The sequence below is a fragment of the Salvelinus alpinus genome, chromosome 12, assembly GCF_045679555.1.
Source record: "Salvelinus alpinus chromosome 12, SLU_Salpinus.1, whole genome shotgun sequence".
NCBI lineage: Eukaryota > Metazoa > Chordata > Actinopteri > Salmoniformes > Salmonidae > Salvelinus > Salvelinus alpinus.
The window spans coordinates 25,876,109-25,903,955 of NC_092097.1; the positions used below are offsets into that span (position 1 = coordinate 25,876,109).

General features: G+C 44.2%; 1 protein-coding gene across 3 annotated transcripts in view; it reads left to right on the forward strand.

The window, feature by feature from the left end:
- cdk18 (cyclin dependent kinase 18) overlaps positions 1 to 27,847 on the forward strand; it is a 65,544-nt gene that overhangs the window by 22,693 nt on the left and 15,004 nt on the right. For 2 of the 3 annotated variants that reach the window (XM_071335520.1, XM_071335519.1), the window contains one exon: positions 21,045 to 21,166. In XM_071335520.1, the coding sequence (XP_071191621.1) occupies positions 21,049 to 21,166 (118 nt within the window). In that variant the 5' untranslated portion in view covers positions 21,045 to 21,048. Of the gene's footprint in view, positions 1 to 12,752; positions 12,845 to 21,044; positions 21,167 to 27,847 lie in introns of those variants that run through there. The other variant, XM_071335521.1, reaches the window with a different exon arrangement.

The window sequence follows — 27,847 nt, forward strand, 5'->3', positions numbered from 1 at the left end:
GCGCAGGCACACTTAGTCCAGATAAAGTCCAAAAAGTTATATTACAGTTCGTAGAAACATGTCAAATGATGTATAGAATCAATATTTAGGATGTTTTTAACATAAATCTTCAATAATATTCCAACCGGACAATTCCTTTGTCTTTAGAAATGAAAAGGAACGCAGATAGCTCTCACGGCCGCGCGCATGACTTAGCTCATGGCATTCTGCCAGACCCCTGACTCAAACAGCTCTTATTCGCTTCCCCTTCACAGTAGAAGCCTGAAACAAGGTTCTAAAGACTGTTGACATCTAGTGGAAGCCTTAGGAAGTGCAATTGGACCAAACTTCCACTGTATATTGAATAGGCAAAGACTTGAAAACCTACAAACCTCAGATTTTCCACTTCCTGGTTGGATTTTTTTCTCAGGTTTTTGCCTGCCATATGAGTTCTGTTATACTCACAGACATCATTCAAACAGTTTTAGAAACTTCAGAGTGTTTTCTATCCAAATCTACTAATAATATGCATATCTGCATATCCAAGCATATCCAAGCTACTCAATACTGGCCCCCATCCATAAGAAGTTAAAGGACTCAAAAAACAAAAGGTGGCATACGAGGTGATAAACTGTGACCCTGGCTCAAGCGCAGCAACTCGTGGAGGTGCATGAGCACAACTTAAAGGCAACTGTTGGCCGTGACAGCAAATCAAGGCACAGGGCTCGACTCCTATCGTGGTCTGACTCAGACGAACAATCAGTGACATACGTGGTTCAAGGGCCCACATAAGTTTGAGTCTCTACTGGAAGAAATTAAACCATTACGGGTGGAGCTGAGAAGCCTCGAACAACCCCCTCCACCCCCTAAGTTTGTCATGTCCGGACCCAACAGCTACCTAGAGCTGTCTACTGAGCGGGGGAGGAGGAGGTCCGGCCAAGGCAGAGTCACATTCCAGTCCCCAAGCCCAAACAAAGGTGCCAAAGCCACCGGCTTCCAATGTGGTGAGGGGCATTTCGGAAGACAATGCTCAAGGTCTCCAAGCCCAACCCCATCCAGAACTCCAGGCAGACACCCAACTCTAGATCTCACCACCATGAACAAGTCCCGAGTATAGGGCGAGCTACTAGCCGAGTCCCAAGCCTTCAGATCCCAGTCTAAGTAAATGAGGTTGATCAATTTACACGCTGGGTTGAGGCCTACCCAGACCAAGGTAGAGAGAGCACAGCAAATGCCCTGGTCATGGAGTTCATTGCTCGTTTCGGTAGTCCACTCGAACTCCACACAGATCAAGGAATAAACTTCCAAAGCTTTCTGGTCCAGGAAGTGTGCCGCCTACTACAGATAACAAAAACAAGGACCACACCTTACCATCCATTCTCAAATGGTAGAGCGCTTTAATCGCACGCTCTTGCAGATGAACCGCCTCTATGTTGATGAGAATAAAAAGAACTGGGACCAGCACTCACCCCTACTCAGTACTGCCTACTGCAGCGTCCCATACTCCACAACGGGGTTCCCACCCAACAGAATGATGCTGGGCAGAGCTAAATCTACCGCAGGACATCTGGCTTCGCACAGCAGAACTGCAAAACAAACAGAGACATACCTACCTTTGTGGATGACCTTCAAACACAGCTGAAGGAGACCCATGAAGATGCCCGGCAGCATCTTCGCGCAGCACAGGTCCGGCAGAAGAAAGCGTATGACCTACGTGCTAAGGAGAGAACCTACCAACTGGGAGACTTGGTGTACATGCGGGACAGCACCAAAAAGAAAGGACTAAGCCCTAAGCTAAAAGCACCATAGGAAAGGCCCCTTTGTCATCAGTGCATGTTTTGGACCAGTCCTGTATGAAATCAGTGGTCTGCGAGGAAAGAAGGTCCTCCAACATGACTGCCTGTCTCCATACACCGGGGAGGTGATTCCAGGGTGGATGAAACGACTCAGACATCAGGTCACCATACAACACCAGAGTACCTCAACTGAACCCACACAAAGCCTAGACACCCCTGACAACCAAGACCCAATTACCACAGCTGTGGAACAAAGTGAAAATGACTGTGAGGAGGGTGTCGCCGCATACTGAAGAAAACACAAACGCCACCAGCCAAGAATAAAACACAGAGTGAGTAGTGCACTTGCCAGCTCATTATCAGGACTGACACATTGAAAAAAAAACAAGCAAACAAGCAAATATTGACTCTAGTTACTGATGTTTTTCAGTGAAAGGGAACTGTTACTGTCATCCTGAAAAGTGAAGTTGTGAAAAGGACATTAACACTCACCTTTAGTTTACTGAACAAGGTAGTCACTTGTTCAGTAAAAGAAGAGAAAAGAGATACTTACCTTGTTTGCTGTTACTACTGATGACACTCAAATGTTTGAAATGCATTTAACTAACAGACTCTGTGTTGTCTGTTCACACTGCTATGCTTTATCTTGGCCAGGTCGCAGTTGCAAATGAGAACTTGTTCTCAACTAGCCTACCTGGTTAAATAAAGGTGAAATAAATACAAATAAATAAAAAACTTTGCATTTAACTTTTACCAGTATGTTTGTTCATAGTGGGGAAAATTGTTAATTATTATGGGTGCCCAAGGGACTCGGCACTGCTGGAGGGGCTGGTGTTGTAAGTGAAGATCCTGCCTACATAGTTATTGTATGAGTGATGGCTTACCAGCACCAGTGATAGTTTTTCAGCTATATTTGTTGCGCACTGGTTTAAGAGTCTAGATGTATTTCCCCAGCATGGAACCAAGCTAGTTCTTGTGTTGGAGCTAGTTGGTCTAGTGCATTATATTATTTACAAGTTGGTAATAAAACGCCCAAAGAGTGAATATTGTTGTGGCCTTCTTTCCACGCCTCCAAACAACGAGTAGTTGACAGGGGTCCAGGATCATTGATCGAACTACAGTACAGTAGCTAGCTAGCGTTAGCCAACAACTGTGGTAAAGCAACAGGAGACGGCTGATCAACTCCACGTAGGACATACAACAATATATAGGCTATGCTCAGAACGTTCAATTTATCGAATCAGTTATTGTTTTCTTGCTCAAACTGTGACCAACACCTGTCAAACTCAGACATTTTTCTCAAAACACAGGGATGTCGATTCGCACGGGACTAGTATTAATGGCGCCGGAGGAGATGGCTGCCGTTTTACGGTCCCCTAACCAATTGTGCTATTGTGTGTGTGTTTTTTCACATTATTTGTAACTGATTTTGTACATGATGTTTCTGCCATCGTCTCTTATGACCGAAAAGAGCTTCTAGATATCAGGACAGTGATTTACTCACCTCGTACTGGAAGAAGATTTTTTTATTTTACGAGTCGGACACAAAGTATTTTTTTCACACACCCGAAAAGGCCCTCATCTCCGTCATTCGCAGGAGAACGAGACGGAGATATCGGGGACGTAGGTCGGGGTGCCTTGTAAGGATCTGACGGCGAGTGGGTAATCTGCCTTTACCATTGGTCCTATTAGCCAACGTACAATCACTGGATAATAAAATAGACAAACTACGATCACGTATAATCCTACCAACGGGACATAAAAAACGAATATCTTATGTTTCACCGAGTCGTGGCTGAACGACGACATGAATAACATACAGCTGGCGGGTTTTACTCTATCGGCAGGATAGAACAGCCGCCTCTGGTAAGACAAGGGGTGGCGGTCTATGTATATTTGTAAACAACAGCTGGTGCACAAAATCTAATGGTTTTGCTCACCTGAGGTAGAGTATTTCATGATAAGCTGTAGACCACACTATTTACCAAGAGAGTTTTCATCTATATTGTTCGTAACTGTCTATTTACCACCACAAACCGATGCTGGCACTAAGACCACGCTCAATGAGCTGTAGACGGCCATAAGCAAACAGGAAAACGCTCATCCAGAGCAACGCTCCTAGTGGCCGGGGACTTTAATGCAGGAAGCTTAAATCCGTTTTACCTCATTTCTACCAGCATGTTAAATGTGAAACCAGAGGGGAAAAACTCTAGACCACCTTTACTCCACACACAGAGACGCGTACAAAGCTCTCCTTCACCCTCCATTTGGCAAATCTGACCATAATTCTATCCTCCTGATTCCTGCTTACAAGCAAAAACTAAAGCAGGAAGCACCAGTGACTCGTTCAATAAAAAAGTCGTCAGATGAAGCAGAAGCTAAAGGACTGTTTTGCTAGCACAGACTGGAATATGTTCCGGGATTCTTCCGATGGCATCAGTCACTGGCTTCATCAACAAATGCATAAGATGATGTCGTCCCCACAGTGACTGTACGTTCATACCCCAACCAGAAGCCATTGATTACAGGCTGCAGCTTTCAATGAGCGGGACTCTAACCCCGAAGCTTATAAGAAATTCCGCTGTGCCCTCCGACGAACCATCAATCAGGCAAAGCATCAATACATGACTAAGATTGAATCGTACCCCACCGGCTCAGACGCTCGTCAGATGTGGCAGGGCTTGCAAACTATTACAGACTACAAAGGGAAGACCTTTAAACAGGTCAACATTCACAAGGCCGCAGGGCGAGACGGATTACCAGGACGTGTACTCGGAGCATGCGCTTACAAACTGACAAGTGTCTTCACAGACATTTTCAATCTGCCCCTGACTGAGTCTGTAATACCAACATGTTTCAAGCAGACCACCATAGTCCCTGTGCCCAAGAACACTAAGGTAACGTGCCTAAATGACTACCGACCCGTAGCACTCACGTCTGTAGCCATGAAGTGCTTTGAAAGGCTGGTCATGGCTCTCATCAACACCATTATCCCAGAAACCCTAGACCCACTCCAATTTGCATACCGCCCCAACAGATCCACAGATGAGGCAATCTCTATTGCACTCCACACTGCCCTTTCCCACCTGGACAGAAGGAACACCTATATGAGAATGCTATTCATTGACTACAGCTCAGCGTTCAACACCATAGTGCCCTCAAATCTCATCACTAAGCTAAGGACCCAGTGACTGAGCACTTCCCTCTACAAGTGGATCCTGGACTTCGTGACGGGACGCCCCCAGGTGGTAAGGGTAGGTAACAACACATCCGCCACGCTGATCCTCAACACGGAGGCCCCCCAGGGGTGCTTGCTTAGTCCCCTCCTGTACTCCATGTTCATTCATGACTGCATGGCCAGGCACGACTCCAACATCATTAAGTTTGCCGATGACGCAACAGTGGAAGGCCTGATTACCGACAACGATAAGACAGCCTATAGGGAGGAGGTCAGAGACCTCGCCGTGTGGTGCCAAGATAACAACCTCTTCCTCAACGTGATCAAGACAAAGGAGATGATTGTGGACTACAGGAAAAGGAGGACCGAGCACACCCCCATTCTCATCGACGGGGCTGTAGTGGAGCATGTTGAGAGCTTCAAGTTCCTTGGTGTCCACATCACCAACAAACTATCATGGTCCAAACACACCAAGACAGCTGTAAAGAGGGCACGACAAAGCCTATTCCCCCTCAGGAGACTACAAAGATTTGGCATGGGTCCTCAAAAAGTTCTACAGCTGCACCATCGAGAGCATCCTGACTGGTTGTATGGTATGGCCTGGTATGGCAATTGCTCTGCCTCTGACTGCAAGGCACTACAGAGGGTAGTGCGTGTGTGTTTTGTCGGCGTGTGGTTCCGTTTATACAGGACTATTAAAGACCCAGTGCACTACTTTAATGATTTCCCCCCCCCTACTTCCTGCAGCTATGACTGTACATGATGTAAATAACATTTATCTTAACCATAACTTGACCTCAGCAGCAGATTAAATATGTCCTGATTCTCCACTCTTCCTTTAGATATCTAGCTCACTGAGATAACCTTTGGAAGGTACAGTGGGGAGAACAAGTATTTGATACACTGCCGATTTTGCAGGTTTTCCTACTTACAAAGCATGTAGAGGTCTGTAATTTTTTATCATAGGTACACTTCAACTGTGAGAGACGGAATCTAAAACAAAAATCCAGAAAATCACATTGTATGATTTTTAAATAATTAATTAGCATTTTATTGCATGACATAAGTATTTGATCACCTACCAACCAGTAAGAATTCCGGCTCTCACAGACCTGTTAGTTTTTCTTTAAGAAGCCCTCCTGTTCTCCACTCATTACCTGTATTAACTGCACCTGTTTGAACTCGTTACCTGTATAAAAGACACCTGTCCACACACTCAATCAAACAGATTCCAACCTCTCCACAATGGCCAAGACCAGAGAGCTGTGTAAGGACATCAGGGATACAATTGTAGACCTGCACAAGGCTGGGATGGGCTACAGGACAATAGGCAAGCAGCTTGGTGAGAAGGAAACAACTGTTGGCGCAATTATTAGAAAATGGAAGAAGTTCAAGATGACGGTCAATCACCCTCGGTCTGGGGCTCCATGCAAGATTTCACCTCGTGGGGCATCAATGATCATGAGGAAGGTGAGGGATCAGCCCAGAACTACACGGCAGGACCTGGTCAATGACCTGAAGAGAGCTGGGACCACAGTCTCAAAGAAAACCATTAGTAACACACTACGCCGTCATGGATTAAAATCCTGCAGCGCACGCAAGGTCCCCCTGCTTAAGCCAGTGCATGTCCAGGCCTGTCTGAAGTTTGCCAATGACCATCTGGATGATCCAGAGGAGGAATGGGAGAAGGTCATGTGGTCTGATGAGACAAAAATAGAGCTTTTTGGTCTAACTCCACTCACCGTGTTTGGAGGAAGAAGAAGTATGAGTACAACCCCAAGAACACCATCCCAACCGTGAAGCATGGAGGTGGAAACATCATTCTTTGGGGATGCTTTTCTGCAAAGGGGACAGGACGACTGCACCGTATTGAGGGGAGGATGGATTTGGCCATGTATCGCGAGATCTTGGCCAACAACCTCCTTCCCTCAGTAAGAGCATTGAAGATGGGTCGTGGCTGGGTCTTCCAGCATGACAACGACACGAAGCACACAGCCATGGCAACTAAGGAGTGGCTCCGTAAGAAGCATCTCAAGGTCCTGGAGTGGCCTAGCCAGTCTCCAGACCTGAACCCAATAGAAAATCTTTGGAGGGAGCTGAACGTCCGTATTGCCCAGCGACAGCCCCGAAACCTGAAGGATCTGGAGAAGATCTGTAGGGAGGAGTGGGCCAAAATCCCTGCTGCAGTGTGTGCAAACCTAGTCAAGAACTACAGGAAACGTATGATCTCTGTAATTGCAAACAAAGGTTTCTGTACCAAATATTAAGTTCTGCTTTTCTGATGTATCAAATACTTATGTCATGCAATAAAATGCAAATTAATTACTTAAAAATCATACAATGTGATTTTCTGGATTTTTGTTTTAGATTCCGTCTCTCATAGTTGAAGTGTACCTATGATAAAAATTACAGACCTCTACATGCTTTGTAAGTAGGAAAACCTGCAAAATCGGCAGTGTATCAAATACTTGTTCTCCCCACTGTATGTGTAGAGACAAAACAGACATTATCATTCAATAACAGTGCAGGGGTGTTTACTGTAAGTACAGACAGAGGAAAGTGTCCAGCCTGCTCTGTTTTCTGTATATATGCCAAAAACACCTGTGTGAGTGAGTACAGTACATAGTAATTGACACTCTGCAGTCATACACTCTCCAGCACACTTAGTTCAACACAGCCAAGGTCGACATCTGATGTTCCAGGTACAATCACATCACATGCACCTGCATAAGCACATTAACAAGCATACACACACACACACACACACACTTTTTTTTACAATATACACTTGCAAACACTGAGTGCACACAAAGACTTTGTAATTGCAAGCACAATGTCATATTATGACTATAACCAAAAAGAAAATGACCAAACAAGATAAGAATGCGTAACATAAATGTCCTATTACATAAAGCTGCATGGCCAAGCCTGGAACACAATGGAGCACTCTAATGTTGACCCAGCAGAGTGAGATATTTGTTTTTCACTTAGGCCCATGATGTACAGTTGGCCTTCTGTTCAGAGAGAGAGCGAGAGAGATGCACACACCAGACACACACACACACACACACCGAAGAGGGAGAGACCGAGAGGGGAGACAAGAGAGAGCCCAAAGAAAGGAGCATTTGTTGTCTTACGAATCATCTCTCTGCTGCTGGTGAGGAAAAATACAAAAGGTTATCTTTATTATTGTCTCACCACAGATGAGGAGAGAGGGATGGATGGAGGAGGGACAGAGCAGGGGAAAACTCCCACCATGCATGGCGTGTCTGAGTCCATGAGACGTGTGATTGTAATGTTCAACACGACAACAGTCCCTTTGGTACATGACCGGAGGAAAAACAACAGTCCTTCACCACTGTACTGTACTTATATTATCTGCAGTCACTCACACACAATTACCACAACAGCCCTTTACAGCCCTAACATTTCACTGAAGAACATACAGTGGGGAGAACAAGTATTTGATACACTGCCGATTTTGCAGGTTTTCCTACTTACAAAGCATGTAGAGGTCTGTAATTTTTATCATAGGTACACTTCAACTATGAGAGATGGAATCTAAAACGAAAATCCAGAAAATCACATTGTATGATTTTTAAGTAATTAATTAGCATTTTATTGCATGACATAAGTATTTGATACATCAGAAAAGCAGAACTTAATATTTGGTACAGAAACCTTTGTTTGCAATTACAGAGATCATACGTTTCCTGTAGTTCTTGACTAGGTTTGCACACACTGCAGCAGGGATTTTGGCCCACTCCTCCCTACAGATCTTCTCCAGATCCTTCAGGTTTCGGGGCTGTCGCTGGGCAATACGGACTTTCAGCTCCCTCCAAAGATTTTCTATTGGGTTCAGGTCTGGAGACTGGCTAGGCCACTCCAGGACCTTGAGATGCTTCTTACGGAGCCACTCCTTAGTTGCCATGGCTGTGTGCTTCGTGTCGTTGTCATGCTGGAAGACCCAGCCACGACCCATCTTCAATGCTCTTACTGAGGGAAGGAGGTTGTTGGCCAAGATCTCGCGATACATGGCCCCATCCATCCTCCCCTCAATACGGTGCAGTCGTCCTGTCCCCTTTGCAGAAAAGCATCCCCAAAGAATGATGTTTCCACCTCCATGCTTCACGGTTGGGATGGTGTTCTTGGGGTTGTACTCATACTTCTTCTTCCTCCAAACACGGCGAGTGGAGTTAGACCAAAAAGCTCTATTTTTGTCTCATCAGACCACATGACCTTCTCCCATTCCTCCTCTGGATCATCCAGATGGTCATTGGCAAACTTCAGACAGGCCTGGACATGCACTGGCTTAAGCAGGGGGGCCTTGCGTGCGCTGCAGGATTTTAATCCATGACGGCGTAGTGTGTTACTAATGGTTTTCTTTGAGACTGTGGTCCCAGCTCTCTTCAGGTCATTGACCAGGTCCTGCCGTGTAGTTCTGGGCTGATCCCTCACCTTCCTCATGATCATTGATGCCCCACGAGGTGAAATCTTGCATGGAGCCCCAGACCGAGGGTGATTGACCGTCATCTTGAACTTCTTCCATTTTCTAATAATTGCGCCAACAGTTGTTTCCTTCTCACCAAGCTGCTTGCCTATTGTCCTGTAGCCCATCCCAGCCTTGTGCAGGTCTACAATTTTATCCCTGATGTCCTTACACAGCTCTCTGGTGTTGGCCATTGTGGAGAGGTTGGAATCTGTTTGATTGTGTGTGGACAGGTGTCTTTTATACAGGTAACGAGTTCAAACAGGTGCAGTTAATACAGGTAATGAGTGGAGAACAGGAGGGCTTCTTAAAGAAAAACTAACAGGTCTGTGAGAGCCGGAATTCTTACTGGTTGGTAGGTGATCAAATACTTATGTCATGCAATAAAATGCAAATTAATTATTTAAAAATCATACAATGTGATTTTCTGGATTTTTGTTTTAGATTCCGTCACTCACAGTTGAAGTGTACCTATGATAAAAATTACAGACCTCTACATGCTTTGTAAGTAGGAAAACCTGCAAAATCGGCAGTGTATCAAATACTTGTTCTCCCCACTGTATGTGCTTCCAATTCTGTTTTCTTTGTGTATAATGGATTGTTTCCTATCTTGAGAGTAGCTTGTCTTTTGTTCTCTTGCACCTGGAAATAACAAACTTTGCACTGGATCGGTCAACGGCTGTGTTTGAATGTGAGTTTGCTTGTGCGTGTACCTGCTTGTGTGCAATGGTGCATATGTGCTTCTGTACTCCGGTATGTGGGGGACCGATGTTCAATGTTCCTGTGTATGCCTTCTGTCTGCAGTCCTGTCGGGACATTCTCTCTAGGAGAATGTTGTCGGATGTGTGTAGAGACAGAGTGTTTGTGTTGTGTGTATTCGTAGACAACGAGTTTGCATGTGCAGTGTGTGTGTATGTTTGTGTGTGTTTTGGAGAGCTACCGCCGGTTACACAGGCAGCGCTTGAATGAGCAGTCTTTCGGTGCGTGTGAACTGTTGGGGCGAGAGGTAATATGACCACAGGCCCAGAGTTGGCCTCACTACTGAGCAGTAACAAAGTCTGCACAGTACAAAGGCACACTCATTCATTGTTCTTCCTTAAATCCATTTATACATAATAAACACCAGCTCAATCTTTCTTTCTCTTCCTCTCACATCCACCTCTCCTCACATCATGTACCATTCTTACTGCATGCTCATCTGCTTTCCACAACTTCCTTTTTAAAATCCATCAAACCATGTCCAGGGCAAGGTATTGATATTCAGGATTGTGATGCATATTTGCCATGGTACTTTGAATGTTTTTTTTAATGTTCTCATCCTTTCTTTTTCCATTGAAATATCTGTGTGTTTGTGACTGCTGTTTCGTCTCTGGTGACCTGCCAGGTCCAGAGGTCTGATTGGAAAATCACACTGGTCAGATTAGACTGCTTCCTACTGTAATGGATTTTCCTACCATTGAGCCCAGACACACATTTCAGCCTATTTCATGTGGTTTTGGGATATTTCTGTGGGCTGGAGAGTTTGTGTGTGTGTCATGTTCCTGATGTGCACTGACCTGCATAAACCCATGAAGCCAAAGTGAACAAGCAACACAATCTACCTCAGTAGGCTGTATTCTTGAGAGAAATTTAATCCAGGACAATGGTTGATTTCTACAGACATTTGGGTTGTGGATTTACAGTATATGACAGGAGTTATTATGGAAGTCCTTTTTGCTAGAAAGACTATTTGAACAATAGTTCAAATAGATTCATTCAATTAAGACAGAAGTGATAAACACAACAAGCAGCTAATAGACTCAACTTTCCCTTTATAACTCTTCTAATGCCTTCTAAACTTTACAGGAGAGAGTATTGCTGGAGTGGAGCAGAGAGACCATTAGTTATCTCTCTCTCTCTCTCTCTCTCTCAGGAGAAAGATGCACCATTAAGGCTATCTGTGTCCAGGACTGATCAGAGGGAATGAATGGTGGGACTGAGCCTTGCTGGCACCCCTACATGACCAGATGCCCTCTGATTGTGTGTGTGTTAATCGTCTCATTATCTCTCTGTGTGGTTGTGGTGGTCGTGTTCCCAATCAAATACACCAAACCCCACTGAGCCTTCATGTGTTGAACATGGAACACTCATAACTTATTTTTCTCAATCTTCTCTGCTCTCTGTATCTTCTGGTCTTCTGTAGTTGTGTATCCTGCTTTGACCCCCCCCCCCCCCCCCCCCCCACACACACACACACACACATACAGTCATACTGTACATTTACTGAGCCTGACGCCATGTTCTTTGACAGTGTTAAAGCCATCCTATTGTCTCAGAGCATAGAGCTCCCAGAATGCACCCTGCTCCAAACAGAGGGATATGTTGTCTGTAAACAAGATACATGGAGCACACCACCATTGGTAACACTTCCCTGACAACACACAACTTACTTACTGTGCTCAGGAACACTTTGTATGCTGATGACTCAACACTACATACGTCAGCTACTACAGCAAATAAAATGACTGCAACACTTAACAAAGAGCTGCAGTCAGTTTTAGAATGTGTGGCAAGAAATAAGATAGTCCTAAATATTTCAAAAACTAAAAGCATTGTATTTGGGACATATCATTCACTAAACCCTAAACCTCAACTAAATCGTGTAATGACTAATGTGGAAATCAAGCATGTTGAGGAGACGAAACTGCTTGATGTAACCCTGAATTTCAAACTGTCATGGTCAAAACATATTGTTGCAACGGTAGCTAAGATGGGGAGAGGTCTCTCCGTATCGCTATCAACAAAACAAGTCCTACAGGAGACTAGGTTTGTCACACCTGAACTACTGCTCAGTCATATGGTCAAGTGCCACAAAAAGGGACAAGCAAACTACAGTTGGCCCAGAACAGAGCAGCATGGCCCTTAAATGTACACGGAGAGCTAACATCAATAATATGCATGTCAATCTCTCCTGGGTCAAAGTAGAGGAGAGACTGACTGCATCACTACTTGTCTTTCTGAGAGGTATTGACATGTTGAAAGCATCGAGCTGTCTGTTTAAATGACTACAACTCAGACAACCATGCATACTAGAGGTCGACTGATTAATCGGAATGGCCAATTTAATTAGGGCCGATTTTCAAGTTTTCATAACAATTGGAAATCGGTATTTTTTTACACCTTTTATTTAATCTTTATTTAACTAGGCAAGTCAGTTAATTAAGAACACATTCTTATTTTCAATGACGGCCTAGGAACGGTGGGTTAACTGCCTCGTTCAGGGGCAGAACGACAGATTTTTACCTTGTCAGCTCGGGGATTCAATCTTGCAACCTTACAGTTAACTAGTCCAACGCTCTAACCACCTGCCTCTCATTGCACTCCACGAGGAGACTGCCTGTTACGCGAATGCAGTAAGCCAAGGTAAGTTGCTTGCTAGCATTAAACTTATCTTATAAAAAAACAATCAATCAATCAATCAATCATAATCACTAGTTAACTACACATGGTTGATGATATTACTAGTTTATCTGGCGTGTCATGCGTTGCATATAATCGATGCGGTGCGTATCGTTGCGCCAATGTGTACCTAACCATGAACATCAATGCCTTTCTTAAAATCAATACACAGAAGTATATATTTTTAAACCTGCATATTTAGCTACAAGAAATCCAGGTTAGCAGGCAATATTAACCAGGTGAAATTGTGTCACTTCTCTTGCGTTCATTGCACGCAGAGTCAGTGTATATGCAACAGTTTGGGCTGCCTAATTTGCCAGAATTTTTACGTAATTATGACATAACATTGAAGGTTGTGCAATGTAACAGGAATATTTAGACTAAAGGATGCCACCCCTTAGATAAAACACGGAACGGTTCCGTATTTCACTGAAAGAATAAATGTCTTGTTTCCGGATTCGACCATATTAATGACCTAAGGCTCGTATTTCTGTGTGTTATTATGTTATAATTAAGTCTATGATTTGATAGAGCAGTCTGACTGAGCAGTGGTAGGCAGCAGCATGCTCGTAAGCATTCATTCAAACAACACTTTCGTGCGTTTTGCCAGCAGCTCTTCGCAAGCACAGCGCTGTTTATGACTTCAAGCCTATCAACTCCCGAGATTAGGCTCGTGTAACCGATGTGAAATGGCTAGCTAGTTAGCGGGGTGCGCGCTAATAGCGTTTCAAACGTCACTCGCTCCAAGACTTGGAGTGGTTATTCCCCTTGCTCTGCATGGGTAACGCTGCTTCGAGGGTGGCTGTTGTCGTTGTGTTCCTGGTTCGAGCCCAGGGAGGAGCGAGGAGAGGGACGGAAGCTATACTGTTACACTGGCAATACTAAAGTGCCTATAAGAACATCCAATAGTCAAAGGTTAATCAAATACAAATGGTATAGAGAGAAATAGTCCTATAATTCCTATAATAACTACAACCTAAAACTTCTTACCTGGGAATATTGAAGACTCTTGTTAAAAGGAACCACCAGCTTTCATATGTTCTCATGTTCTGAGCAAGGAACTTAAACGTTAGCTTTCTTACATGGCACATATTGCACTTTTACTTTCTTCTCCAACACTTTGTTTTTGCATTATTTAAACCAAATTGAACATGTTTCATAATTTGAGGCTAAATTGATTTTATTGATGTATTAAGTTAAAATAAGTGTTCATTCAGTATTGTTGTAATTGTCATTATTATAAATAAAAAATTGGCAGATTTTTAATCGGTTTTGGCTTTTTGGTCCACCAATAATCGGTATCGGTATCGGCGTTGAAAAATCATAACCGGTCGACCTCTAATGCATACCCCACAAGACATACTACCAGGGGTCTCTTCACAGTTCCCAAGTCCAAAACAGTCTATAGGAAACTCACAATACTACATAGAGCCATGACTACATGGAACTCTATTCCACATCAAGTAACTCATGCAAGCAGTAAAATCAGATTTCAAAAACTGATAAAACTACCCTTTATGGAACAGTATGGACTGTGAAGAGATACAGGCACACATGCAAACACACACACTCTACACACATGTACATTATTATATTGTCATATTGATTTTGTATTGTAGATATGTTGTAAAGTAGTGTGTAATAATGTGTTGTGTGATTTTGTATGTAATTGCCTTAGTCTTTTTTGGACCCCAGGAAGAGTAGCTGCTGCTTTGGCAGGTACTAATGAGGATCTGTAAGAAATACAAAATATTTACGTTATGACACACACAATTAAGCTGCTTTGGAGAGTTGAAAAGAGAAAAAGGGGAGGAGAGCAGAGCAGAGAGGAAAAGGCGAAGCGAAATGTTTCACTCTTGCCCAAATCTTTGCAAAATAAGCCAAATGTGTTTCTATGGGCTTATTTTGGATCTAAGCTTGTCGCCTGTCTTCCCGCCTTTGGGACAATGACTCCCATTGTTAGGGCACGGAGACATGAGCATCTCATCATTATATACAGATCTCTAAGGAGAGCAATGAATCGAGAGGCTGAATCCAAAGGACATAGAACTATCATTCTCTTGTCTCTCCCATCCTTTGAGGGGAAAGATTTAATGCAACACCAGGTTTGCTGGTCATCTGCCTAACAGACGTTGCTTTTAAAGGGGCAATCACCAGTTGCTACATCTATTTTTATAAATTAATGACATATACCCATAAATTCGTAAAGAATATAATTTATAAATTTTATTGGTCAATTTTATTGGTTAAAACTAGTTTTTCAACCACTCCACAAATTTCTTGTCATCAAACTATAGTTCTGGCAAGTCGGTTAGGACATCTACTTTGTGCATTACACAGTAATTTTCCCAACAATTGTTTACAGACAGATTATTTCACTTATAATTCACTGTATCACAATTCCAGTGGGTCAGAAGTTTACATACACTAAGTTGACAGTGCCTTTAAACAGCTTGGAAAATTCCAGAAAATGATGTCATGGCTTTAAAAGCTTCTGATAGGCTAATTGACATCATTTGAGTCAATTGGAGGTGTACCTGTGGATGTATTTCAAGGCCTACCTTCAAACTCAGTGCATCTTTGCTTGACAAATTGTAGACCTCCACAAGTCTGGTTCATCCTTAGGAGAAATTTCCAAACGCCTGAAGGTACCACGTTCATCTATACATCTATACAATAGTATGCAAGTATAAACACCATGGGACCACGCAGCCATCATACCGCTCAGGAAGGAGACTCGTTCTGTCTCCTAGAGATGAATGTACTTTGTTGCGAAAAGTGCAAATCATTCCCAGAACGGCAGCAAAGGACCTTGTGAAGATGCTGGTGGAAACAGGTACAAAAGTATCTATATCCACAGTAAAACGAGTCCTATATCGACATAACCTGAGAGGCCGCTCAACAAGGAAGAAGCCACTGCTCCAAAACCACCGTAAAATAGCCAGACTACGGTTTGCAACTGCACGTGGGGACAAAGATCATACTTTTTTGAGAAATGTCCTCTGGTCTGATGAAACAAAAACGGAACTGTTTGGCCATAATGACCATTGTTATGTTTGGAAGAAAAAGGGGGAAGCTTGCAAGCCGGAGAACACCATCCCAACCGTGAAGAACGGGGGTGGCAGCATCATGTTGTGGAGGTGCTTGGCTGCAGGAGGAACTGGTGCGCTTCACAATATAGATGGCATCATGAGGCAGGAAAATGATGTGGATATATTGAAGCAACATCTCAAGACATCAGTCAAGAAGTTAAAGCTTGGTCACAAATGGGTCTTCCAAATGGACAATGACCCCAAGCATACTTCCAAAATTGTGGCAAAATGGCTTAAGGACAACAAAGTCAAGGTATTGGAGTGGCCAAAACAAATGTGTGGGCAGAACTGAAAAAGTGTGTGCGAGCAAGGAGGCCTACAAACCTGACCTGGCTCTGTCAGGAGGAATGGTCCAAAGGTCACCCAACTTATTGTGGGAAGCTTAAACAATTTAAAGGCAATGCTACCAAATACTAATTGAGTGTATGCAAACTTCTGACCCACTGGGAATGTGATGAAAGAAATAAAAGCTGAAATAAATAATTCTCTCTACTATTATTCTGACATTTCACATTCTTAAAATAAAGTGGTGATCCTAACTGGCCTAAGACAGGGATTTTATTACTAGGATTAAATGTCAGGAATTGTGAAAAACTGTGTTTACATACATCTTAGCCAAATACATTTAAACTTCCTACTTCAACTGTAAGTATATGGATGAGCGATGGCCGAGCGGCATAGATGGTATGAAATACAGTATATACTGCACGTGATATAAGTAATGTAATATGTAAACATTATTAAAGTGGCATTATTTAAAGTGGCATTGTTTAAAGTGACTAGTGATCCATTTATTAAAGTGTCCAGTGATTGGAATGTTGTTCTGAAAGAGCTGCAAAATCTGGACCCCTACAAATCAGCCGGGCTAGACAATCTGGACCCTCTCTGCCGAAATTGTTGCAACCCCTATTACTAGCCTGTTCAACCTCTCTTTCGTATCGTCTGAGATTCCCAAAGATTGGAAAGCCGCGATCATCCGCCTCTTCAAAGGGGGAGACATTCTAGACCCAAAATGCTACAGACCTATATCTATCCTATCCTAAGTTAACAAACAGATTACCGACCATTTCGAATCCCACCGTACCTTCTCCGCTATGCAATCTGGTTTCAGAGCTGGTCATGGGTGCACCTCAGCCACGCTCAAGGTCGTAAACGATATCGTAACCGCCATCGATAAGAGACATTACTGTGCAGCCGTATTCATCGACCTGGCCAAGGCTTTCGACTCTGTCAATCACCACATTCTTATTGGCAGACTCGACAGCCTTGGTTTCTCAAATGACTGCCTCGCCTGGTTCACCAACTACTTCTCTGATAGAGTTCAGTGTGTCAAATCGGAGGGCCTGTTGTCCGGACCTCTGGCAGTCTCTATGGGGGTGCCAGAGGGTTCGCTCTTTCTGCTGGTGATTCTTTGATCCACCTCTACGCAGACGACACCATTCTGTATACTTCTGGCCTTTTGGACACTGTGTTAACTAACCTCCAGACGAGCTTCAATGACATACAACTCTCCTTCCGTGGCCTCCAACTGCTCTTAAATGCAACTAAAACGAAATGCATGCTCTTCAATCGATTGCTGCCCGCCCTTCCAGCATCACTACTCTGGACGGTTCTGACTTAGAATATGTGGACAACTACAAATACCTAGGTGTCTGGCTAGACTGTAAACTCTCCTTCCAGACTCACATTAAGCATCTCCAATCCAAAATTAAATCTAGAATCGGCTTCCTATTTCGCAGCAAAGCATTCTTCACTCATGCTGCCAAACATACCCTTGTAAAACTGACCATCCTACCGATCCTCGACTTCGGGGGTGTCATTTACAAAATAGCCTCCAACACTCTACTCAACAAATTGAATGCAGTCTATCACAGTGCCATCTGTTTTGTCACCAAAGCCCCATATACTACCCACCACTGTGACCTGTATGCTCTCGTTGGCTGGCCCTCGCTTCATATTCGTTGCCAAACCCACTGGCTCCAGGTCATCTACAAGCCTTTGCTAGGTAAAGCTCCGCCTTATCTCAGCTCACTGATCACCATAGCAGCACCCACCCGTAGCACGCCCTCCAGCAGGTATATCTCACTGGTCAACCACAAAGCCAATTCCTTCTTTGGCCGCCTCTCCTTCCAGTTCTCTGCTGCCAATGACTGGAACGAACTGCAAAAATCACTGAAGCTGGAGACTCATATCTCCCTCACTAGCTTTAACCACAAGCTGTCAGAGCAGTTCACAGATCACTGCACCTGTAAATAGCCCATCCAACTACCTCATCCCCATACTGTATTTATTTATTTATTTATCTTGGTCCTTTGCACCCCCGTATCTCTACTTGCACATTCATCTTCTGCACATCTATCACTCCAGTGTTTAATTGGTATATTGTAATTATTTCGCCACCATGGCCTATTTATTGCCTTACCTCCCTTATCTTACCTCATTTGCACACACTGTATATATACTTTTTCTACTGTATTATTGACTGTATGTTTGTTTATTCCATGTGTAACTCTGTGTTGCTGTATGTGTCGAACTGCTTTGCTTTATCTTGGCCAGGTCGCAGTTGTAAATGAGAACTTGTTCTCAACTTGCCTACCTGGTTAAATAAAGGTGAAATAAATTTAAAAAATAATAATAATTGGGTCTCAATGTAGGCTGCAGCCTCTCTGTGTTAGTGATTGCTGTTTAGCAGTCTGATGGCCTTGAGATAGATCCTGTTTTTCAATCTCTCGGTCCCAGCTTTGATGCACCTGTACTGGCCTCGCCTTCTGGATGATAGCGGTGTGAACAGACAGTCGCTCGGGTGGTTGTTGTCCTTGATGATCTTTTTGGCCTTCCTGTGACATCGGGTGCTGTAGGTGTCCTGGAGGGCAGGTAGTTTGCCCCCGGTGATGCGTTGTGCAGACCGCACCATCCTCTGGAGAGCCTTGCGGTTGAGGGTGGTGCAGTTGCCGTACCAGGCTGTGATACAGCCCGACAGGATGATCTCGATTGTGCATCTGTAAAAGTTTGTCAGGGTTTTGGGTAACAACCCAAATTTATTCAGCCTTCTGAGGTTGAAGAGGCACTGTTTTGCCTTCTTCGCCACACTGTCTGTGTGGGTGGACCATTTCAGTTTTGTCTGTGATGTGTACGCCCAGGAACTTAAAACTTTCCACCGTACACTGCTGTCCCTTTGATGTGGATAGGGGAGTGCTCCCTCTGCTGTTTCCTGAAGTCCACAATCATCTCCTTTGCTTTGTTGACGTAGAGTGAGAGGTTGTTTTTCTGACACCACACTCCAAGTGCCCTCACCTCCTTCCTGTAGGCTGTCTCGTCATTGTTGGTGATCAAGCCCACTAATGTTGTGTCATCTGCAAACCTGATGATTGAGTTGGAGGTGTGCATGGCCACGCTGTCGTGGGTGAACAGGGAGTACAGGAGAGGACTTAGCACACACCCTTGTGGGGCCCCAGTGTTGAGGGTCAGCGAAGTGGAGATGATGTTTCCTACCTTCACCACCTGGGGTGGCCGGTCAGAAAGTCCTGGACCCAGTTGCACAGGGTGGGGTTAAGACCCAGGGCCTCCAGCTTGATGATGAGCTTGGAGGGTACTATGGTGTTGAATGCCGAGCTGTAGTCAATGAACAGAATTCTTATTCTCATGAGCTTAGTTCAACTGTTGTACCCCATCAGAACCCAAAATATAAGCAAAATATAAGCTCCAATGTTTAAATGAAGTAAATGTAAACAAACACTATATAGCCTCAAAACATGGTCAGAACTATGATGTTGATATCATGGATTGTGGTTACATTTCTCTAGGCCCATCCCTCAGCTTTTTACCTAAACAGGAGCTGATATTGTTTCTACTGCTGATTGTCACTTTAAAGGGAAGTGTGCATCTTCAAGTTCAAATGATTGAAAAATGGAATAAGAAATGACACAGACGAATTGTACATTTTTTAGTGGCACCGACTGGTAAGATGCTTCAGGAGGGTGGTCACGTGTGCTAGAAATGCAGAGGTCCTGGATTCAAGCCTCGGCGTGAGCCAAATTAGGAGGACGTGGAACTCTTAAAACTTTCCACCGTACACTGCTGTCCCTTTGATGTGGATAGGGGAGTGCTCCCTAATTACAAGCGTGATGTCCGTTACGCACGCACAAGCATGCATGAACACGTGTACAACTGAGGAACATAGTTCTGCCTACTCTCATGTCTTAAAATAATGACATCACACACAGTCTGAAAGGAAACTAATTAGAAAGTAGGAGACCATAGCAACCAACCTGCACTGCTGCTCAGTGAGTGAGAGTGAGAGAACGATATAATGAGTGGGGGGAGAGGGTTATATGGTTATGTGATGTATTGACAAAGCAGTGTCTGGGCCATGACAGAGAGGTGACTGTATTGATTAAATGCTCTCCTGCTATTTCGCTGCCTCATTATTCCATCAATCAGTGATCCGATGTTAGCATTTTTAACAGCCAGGGAGCACCACACACAGAGACTGCCTCTCTGTCTCTCTGTTTCTGACTTCAACCAAAGACCACAACCCAATCACTAACGGGAGCTGTTCTGTTTGGTGTGCCATGGGAGCTGTTCTGTTTGGTGTGCCATGCAGTTAGGTTAGAGACCATTGGTTCAGCAGAGAGTAGTTACATATTCACTTTCCTCTGTCCAGACAGTCTGATCGTTATGCTCTTTCACCCCAGGGATTATGGTTAGTGGTTCAAATCGTATAATGTGGTCGTAGCCTGTAAAGTGTTAAGGACATGGTGTTGTTTGAGTAACTTTGCCTTGGATCTGAAAACTTGTGTTATTTAACCCTTATTTTACCAGGTAATTTGACTGAGAACCCATTCTCATTTACAGCAACGATCTGGGGAATAGTTACAGGGGAGAGGAGGGGGGATGAATGAGCCAATTGTAAGCTGGGATGACTTTTACCTCAGTGGGCTTACATGGTCTGGAGTGATACACAGCAAAAAAACAGGGTTCGACACCCAGTCATTTACATACATGTATGCCTTGTTCTCTCTCTCTCTCTCTCTCTCTCTCTCTCTCTCTCTCTCTCTCTCTCTCTCTCTCAGCGCCATGAACAAGATGAAGAACTTTAAGCGACGTTTCTCTCTGTCCGTCCCTCGCACCGAGACCATCGAGGAAAACGAGTTCACTGAGCAAATCAACCAGCTCAACATCCAACACACTCAGGGTAAGACCTCTAACACTACCTTGCACTGCCCAATACTGCCTGTCCAACACTGTCCAATGACGCCCAGCAAATCATCTCCTCTGTCCTCCTTGTATCCGGTGGGTCTTGCTGTTATGAGCGTTGCTAATGAATGACAGCGTATTGGGACTATATTTAGAAACGGGAAGCTCAAAGTCATGATCCCAGATCTTACACTACTTTCTCCTCCATCCCTCCCTGCATTAATTTATTCATCCTTTTATTAATGGATCAGGCCATTCTTTGATCCGTTTGTAATCAAACCACCAGCCCAGTCATCTCTGTACCAGCCCCACTGTCCCCACAGCCTGTATATCACTGATTTCCAGCTAAGGGAAGGCTGCAGTTTGATGAGGTTAGGACACACACAAAGCTTAGAGTGGAGAGATAGAAGAGAGGAGAAGCAGAAAGAGAGGTGTAGGAGAGGGAGAGAGAAAGACAGAGGGGTGGAAGAGTGAGACGGGGTGCTGGGAGCTGAGGCTGATGGGGATTAGCAGTGTTCAAGACACATTTATACAAGCCAATCTCCCTTGTTGTAGGCCACTGGGTCAGAGCAACAACCATCCTCTCATCTGGCACTAGTCTGCCCTGCAGCAGTGAAAGAGAACCTTTTAACCATTCTGTTCTGGTGTTCATAGTGTTCTTTAGGCTCTCTGTCAATCCAGACATTCTACCCTTCGCAACCCCTTATTCCACCACGGCCTCTTTCAGACAATAACTGAACAAAGATTTCATGAAATAATCTTTGATTTCTGCAACAGTGAATCAGGGCGATGCTGTCCAACTTTCTGTCCATGTTTGGAGTGAGGGACTTGGCTGACATTTTTCCCAGGATTAACCACATAACCTAACATTCCTTTCAACTCCTAATGAGGTTGGGATACAACATCAGCAACACAACCTTTCCTAGACTCTCAAAGAATGTTTTTTCACATCAAGATACAGTTCAATCATATTCCATGACACTGAAATACCAGAACACACAAAAAGGTTGTCACATGCATCAGAGCAGCTGTCTTTACAGTGGTCATGTATTTATTGTTTCTAATCGATCTTTATTGCAAACAAAAAGAGAAACACAATCAGCTCGCAGATCAGAATGACTATATATAGGTGTATATCCTTAAGGCAGTTTTATCAACATAATATCTCCTTCAGTCGCCTGTCTCAGTAGGTAAGCAAAAAAAGTCAATTAGTCACGTCTGAGAGAGATTAATTCATTAGCATACCTTACAGGCTAACGTGTGTGTACCAGGGAGGCCTCCCGTCCGCCTGCCAGTCTAATCTTTAAGTCAATCTAATACAGCAACCTAGTGTACAGTGCCTTCGGGAAGTATTCAGACCCCTTGACTTTTTCCAAATTGTGTTATGTTACAGCCTTATTCTAAAATGTATCAAATAGTTTTTTTCCCTCATCAATCTACACACCCCATAATGACAAAGCAAAAACTGTTATGTAGATTTTTTTTTTTTTTTTTTTAAATGATATCACATTTCCATAAGTATTCAGACCCTTTACTCAGTACTTTGTTGAAGCACCTTTGGCAGCAATTACAGCCTTGAGTCTTGCGTCTGATGCTACAAGCTTGGCAAACCTGTATTTGGGGAGTTTCTTCTATTCTTCTCTGCAGATCCTCTGAAGCTCTGTCAGGTTGGATAGGGAGCGTTGCTGCACAGCTATTTTCAGGTCTCCAGAGATGTTTGATCGGGTTCCGGTCTGGGCTCTAACTGGGCCACTCAATGACACTTAGAGATTTGTCCCAAAGCCACTCCTGCGGTGTCTTGCCTGTGTGCTTAGGGTCATTGTTCTGTTTGAAGGTGAACCTTCGCCCCACTTTGAGGTCCTGAGCGCTCGGGAGCAGGTTTTCCTCAAGGATCTCTCTGTCCTTTGCTCCGTTCTTCTTTGCCTCGATCCTGACTAGTCTCCCACTCCAGGCCACTGAAAAATACCCCCACAGCATGATGCTGCCACCACCATGCTTCACCCTAGGGATGGTGCCAGGTTTCCTCCAGACATGATTCTTGGCATTCAGGCCAAAGATGTTCTGAGAGTCTTTAGGTGCCTTTTGGCAAACTCCAAGCGAGCTGAGGAGAGGCTTCCGTCTGGCCACTCTACCATAAAGGCCTGACTGAGTGCTGCAGAGATGATCCTTCTAAAAGGTTCTCCAATCTCCACAGGGGAACTCTAGAGCACTGTCAGAGTGACCATCGGGTTCTTGGTCACCTCCCTGAACATGGCCCTTCTCCCCCGATTTCTCAGTTTGGCCAGTTCTAGGAAGAGTCTTGGTGGTTCCAAACTTGTTCCATTTAAGAATGATGGAGGGCACTGTGTTCTTGGGGACCTTCAACGCTGCAGACATTTTTTGGTACTCTTCCCCAGATCTGTGTTTCGACACAATCCTGTCTCGGCGCTCTACGGACAATTCCTTCGACCTCATGGCTTGGTCTTTGCTTTGACATGCACTGTCAACTGTGGGACCTTATATAGACAGTTGTGTGCCTTTCCAAATCATGTCCAATCAATTGAATTTACCACAGGTGGACTCCAGTCAAGTTGTAGAAACATCTCAAGGATGATCAATGGAAACAGGATGCACCTGAGCACAATTTCGAATCTCATACCAAAGGGTCTGAATAATTATGTAAATAAGGTATTTCAGTTGTTGTTTTTATATATACATTTACAAACATTTCTAAAAACCTGTTTTAGCTTTGGCATTATGAGGTATTGTGTGTAGATATCTGAGGATTTTTTTTTTATTTAGTCAATTTTAGAATAAGGCTATAACAAAAAAGTCAAGGGGTATAGTTTCACTATATTAAATAATACTTTTATATGCTGATGAAAAGATAAACATAATGAAATAATTGAATTAGTTCAGGTCATCACATCAAACACTGTCATACAACATTTTACCAGAGCCAGCTAGAGAAGAATGGATGCCCCATCGGTAGAAAACATTGTAGTAGCCTACAACAATAAGCTTCATTAGAAATGCAACTCTGAGAGGAACCAACAGTTAGCAGAAAGCTCCTGTCTTGAGTTTGAGTTTCCTACCTGGTCATGTGAGAGCCTTTCAGTCTACCCTTTAATACATTATTCACTTCATCAGATGTCCTATATTATCTCCCAATTTAGATAGGATAGGACTATAACACACAGTCTTTTAAATATACACATAGGCTGAAGTCTCTGTACCCTCTCATCATAAAGAACAATATTATTGTGAACACTGTTTTCTTCCTCCTGTACCCTCACACCAACAAAAACACAACTACAAACTAACTCACACTCATTAACTCTCCTTCTTTGTGGACATGGCCTTACATAAAGACCGGTATTGACGTCTTGTGGTCCACTTATTGGATTGTCCTTTTCCAAACAAGCTGTCTTATACCTTTGTGTGTGTGTGTGTGCACGTGTCTCACCTGCACTGACCCCAATTACAAGCAGACAGATCAAAGGGTTGCTGTAACTGTGATATTTAAATGATCAGCCTGCTCCCTTTATTTCTTCTCCTCTCGCTCTCTCCTTCTGTGCCCACTCATAGCAGAAGTATTAATCAAACTAAGATGTCATCATAGCTATCTTTCCCACCATTAATCTATCACCACTTCATTCCATCCAATTCCCTCTCTCTCGCCTTCGTTGATCTCTCTATCTCTATTCCATTTCTCTATCGCTCTTTTGCCCAATCAATATTTTTCATCTTATTTTTCTAACACTTAAGTGAGCTGGTTAGATACTTGCCTTCTGCCTATGAATAATTAACTTTTATTTCAACTAAAATCTACCATCTAAATCTCCATCATCATTTGCGTGCATGTACACCAGAAATGGTATCTGTGTTTGCAGACACAAGTGTATCTACTAATAAAAGGAAGGCTGTGGGTGCAGGAATAAATATTAATGGATGAGCTATCTGTCAGAGAGAGAGGAGACAAGAGAAGGAAACAGAGAAAGAGGGGGGGAGAGGAGACAGAGAGATGGGGGAGGGGGGCGAAGAGAGAGAATATTTCCCTCTGTTTAGCCCTATCCTCACACGCTTTTGTTAGCAATCAGTGTCCCCATGGAAACAAGGAGTTAAAGAGCTCACTGCAGACTACATAAAACACCCCAGGAGGCAATCGGCTGAACACACACACGAACGCGCAGAAGCACAAACACACACTAGCAATGGTCATTGAAATTGTTAAAAAGTTTTTAAAACGATTTTAATAAATGCAACAGTTGGACAATGGATCAAATCAAATTTTATTTGTCACATACACATGGTTAGCAGATGTTAATGCGAGTGTAGCGAAATGCTTGTGCTTCTAGTTCCGACAATGCAGTAATAACCAACAAGTAATCTAACATAACAATTCCACAACTTCTACCTTATACACACAAGTGTAAAGGGATAAAGAATATGTACATAAAGATATATGAATGAGTGATGGTACAGAACGGCATAGGCAAGATGCAGTAGATGGTATAGAGTACAGTATATACATATGAGATGAGTACTGTAGGGTATGTAAACATAAAGTGGCATAGTTTAAAGTGGCTAGTGATACATGTATTACATAAAAATGGCAAGATGCAGTAGATGATATAGAGTACAGTATATACATATACATTATATTAAGTGGCATTGTTTAAAGTGGCAAGTGATACATTTTTGATCAATTTCCATCAATTCCATTATTAAAGTGAGCTGGAGTTGAGTCAGTATGTTGGCAGCAGCCACTCGATGTTAGTGGTGGCTGTTTAACAGTCTGATGGCCTTGAGATAGAAGCTGTTTTTCAGTCTCTCGGTCCCTGCTTTGATGCACCTTTACTGACCTCGCTTTCTGGATGATAGCGGGGTGAACAGGCAGTGGCTCGGGTGGTTGTTGTCCTTGATGAAGTTTGAGTGCTTTTGGTGACAAGCCGAATTTCTTCAGCCTCCTGAGGTTGAAGAGGCGCTACTGCGCCTTCTTCACAACGCTGTCTGTGTGGGTGGACCAATTCAGTTTGTCCGTGATGTGTACGCCGAGGAACTTAAAACGTACTACCCTCTCCACTACTGTCCCGTCGATGTGGATAGGGGGGTGCTCCCTCTGCTGTTTCCTGAAGTCCACAATCATCTCCTTTGTTTTGTTGACGTTGAGTGTGAGGTTATTTTCCTGACACCACACTCCGAGGGCCCTCACCTCCTCCCTGTAGGCCGTCTCGTCGTTGTTGGTAATCAAGCCTACCACTGTAGTGTCGTCCGCAAACTTGATGATTGAGTTGGAGGCGTGCATGGCCACGCAGTCATGGGTGAACAGGGAGTACAGGAGAGGGCTCAGAACGCACCCTTGTGGGGCCCCAGTGTCGAGGATCAGCGGGGTGGAGATGTTGTTACCTACCCTCACCACCTGGGGGCGGCCCGTCAGGATGTCCAGTACCCAGTTGCACAGGGCGGGGTCGAGACCCAGGGTCTCGAGCTTGATGACGAGTTTGGAGGGTACTATGGTGTTAAATGCTGAGCTGTAGTCGATGAACAGCATTCTCACACAGGTATTCCTCTTGTCCAGTTGGGTTAGGGAAGTGTGGTTGCGATTGCATCGTCTGTGGATCTATTGGGGCGGTAAGCAAATTGGAGTGGGTCTAGGGTGTCAGGTAGGGTGGAGGTGATATGGTGCTTGACTAGTCTCTCAAAGCACTTCATGATGGCGGAAGTGAGTGCTACGGGGCGGTAGTCGTTTAGCTCCGTTACCTTAGCTTTCTTGGGAACAGGAACAATGGTGGCCCTCTTGAAGCATGTGGGAACAGCAGACTGGGATAAGGATTGATTGAATATGTCCGTAAACACCCCAGCCAGCTGGTCTGCGCATGCTCTGAGGACGCGGCTGGGGATGCCGTCTGGGCCTGCAGCCTTGCGAGGGTTAACACGTTTAAATGTTTTACTCACGACGGCTGCAGTGAAGGAGAGTCCGCAGGTTTTGGTAGCGGGAAATCCATGCGAGAAATTGCCAAGAAAGTAAAGATATCGTACAACGCTGAGTAGTACTCCCTTCACAGAACAGCGCAAACTGCCTCTAACCAGAATAGAAAGAGGAGTGGGAGGCCCAGGTGCACAACTGAGCAAGAGGACAAGTACATTAGAATGTCTACTTTGAGAAACAGATGCCTCACGAGCATTTTTGCCAGTCCTGTCTGGTCCAGCGACGGTGGGTTTGTGCCCATAGGCGACGTTGTTGCCGGTGATGTCTGGTGAGGACCTGCCTTACAACAGGCCTACAAGCCCTCAGTCCAGCCTCTCTCAGCCTATTGTGGACAGCCTGAGCACTGATGGAGGGATTGTGTGTTCCTGGTGTAACTCGGGTAGTTGTTGTTGCCATCCTGTGCCTGTACCGCAGGTGTGATGTTCGGATGTACCGATCCTGTGTAGGTGTTACACGTGGTCTGCCACTGCGAGGACGATCAGCTGTCCGTCCTGTCTCCCTGTAGCGCTGTCTTAGGCGTCTCACTGTACGGACATTGCAATTTATTGCCCTGACCACATCTGCAGTCCTCATGCCTCCTTGCAGCATACTTAAGGCACGTTCACGTATTTTTCAGAGTCAGCAGAAAGGCCTCTTTAGTGTCCTAAGTTTTCATAACTGTGACCTTAATTGCCTACCGTCTGTATGCTGTTAGTGTCTTAACGACCG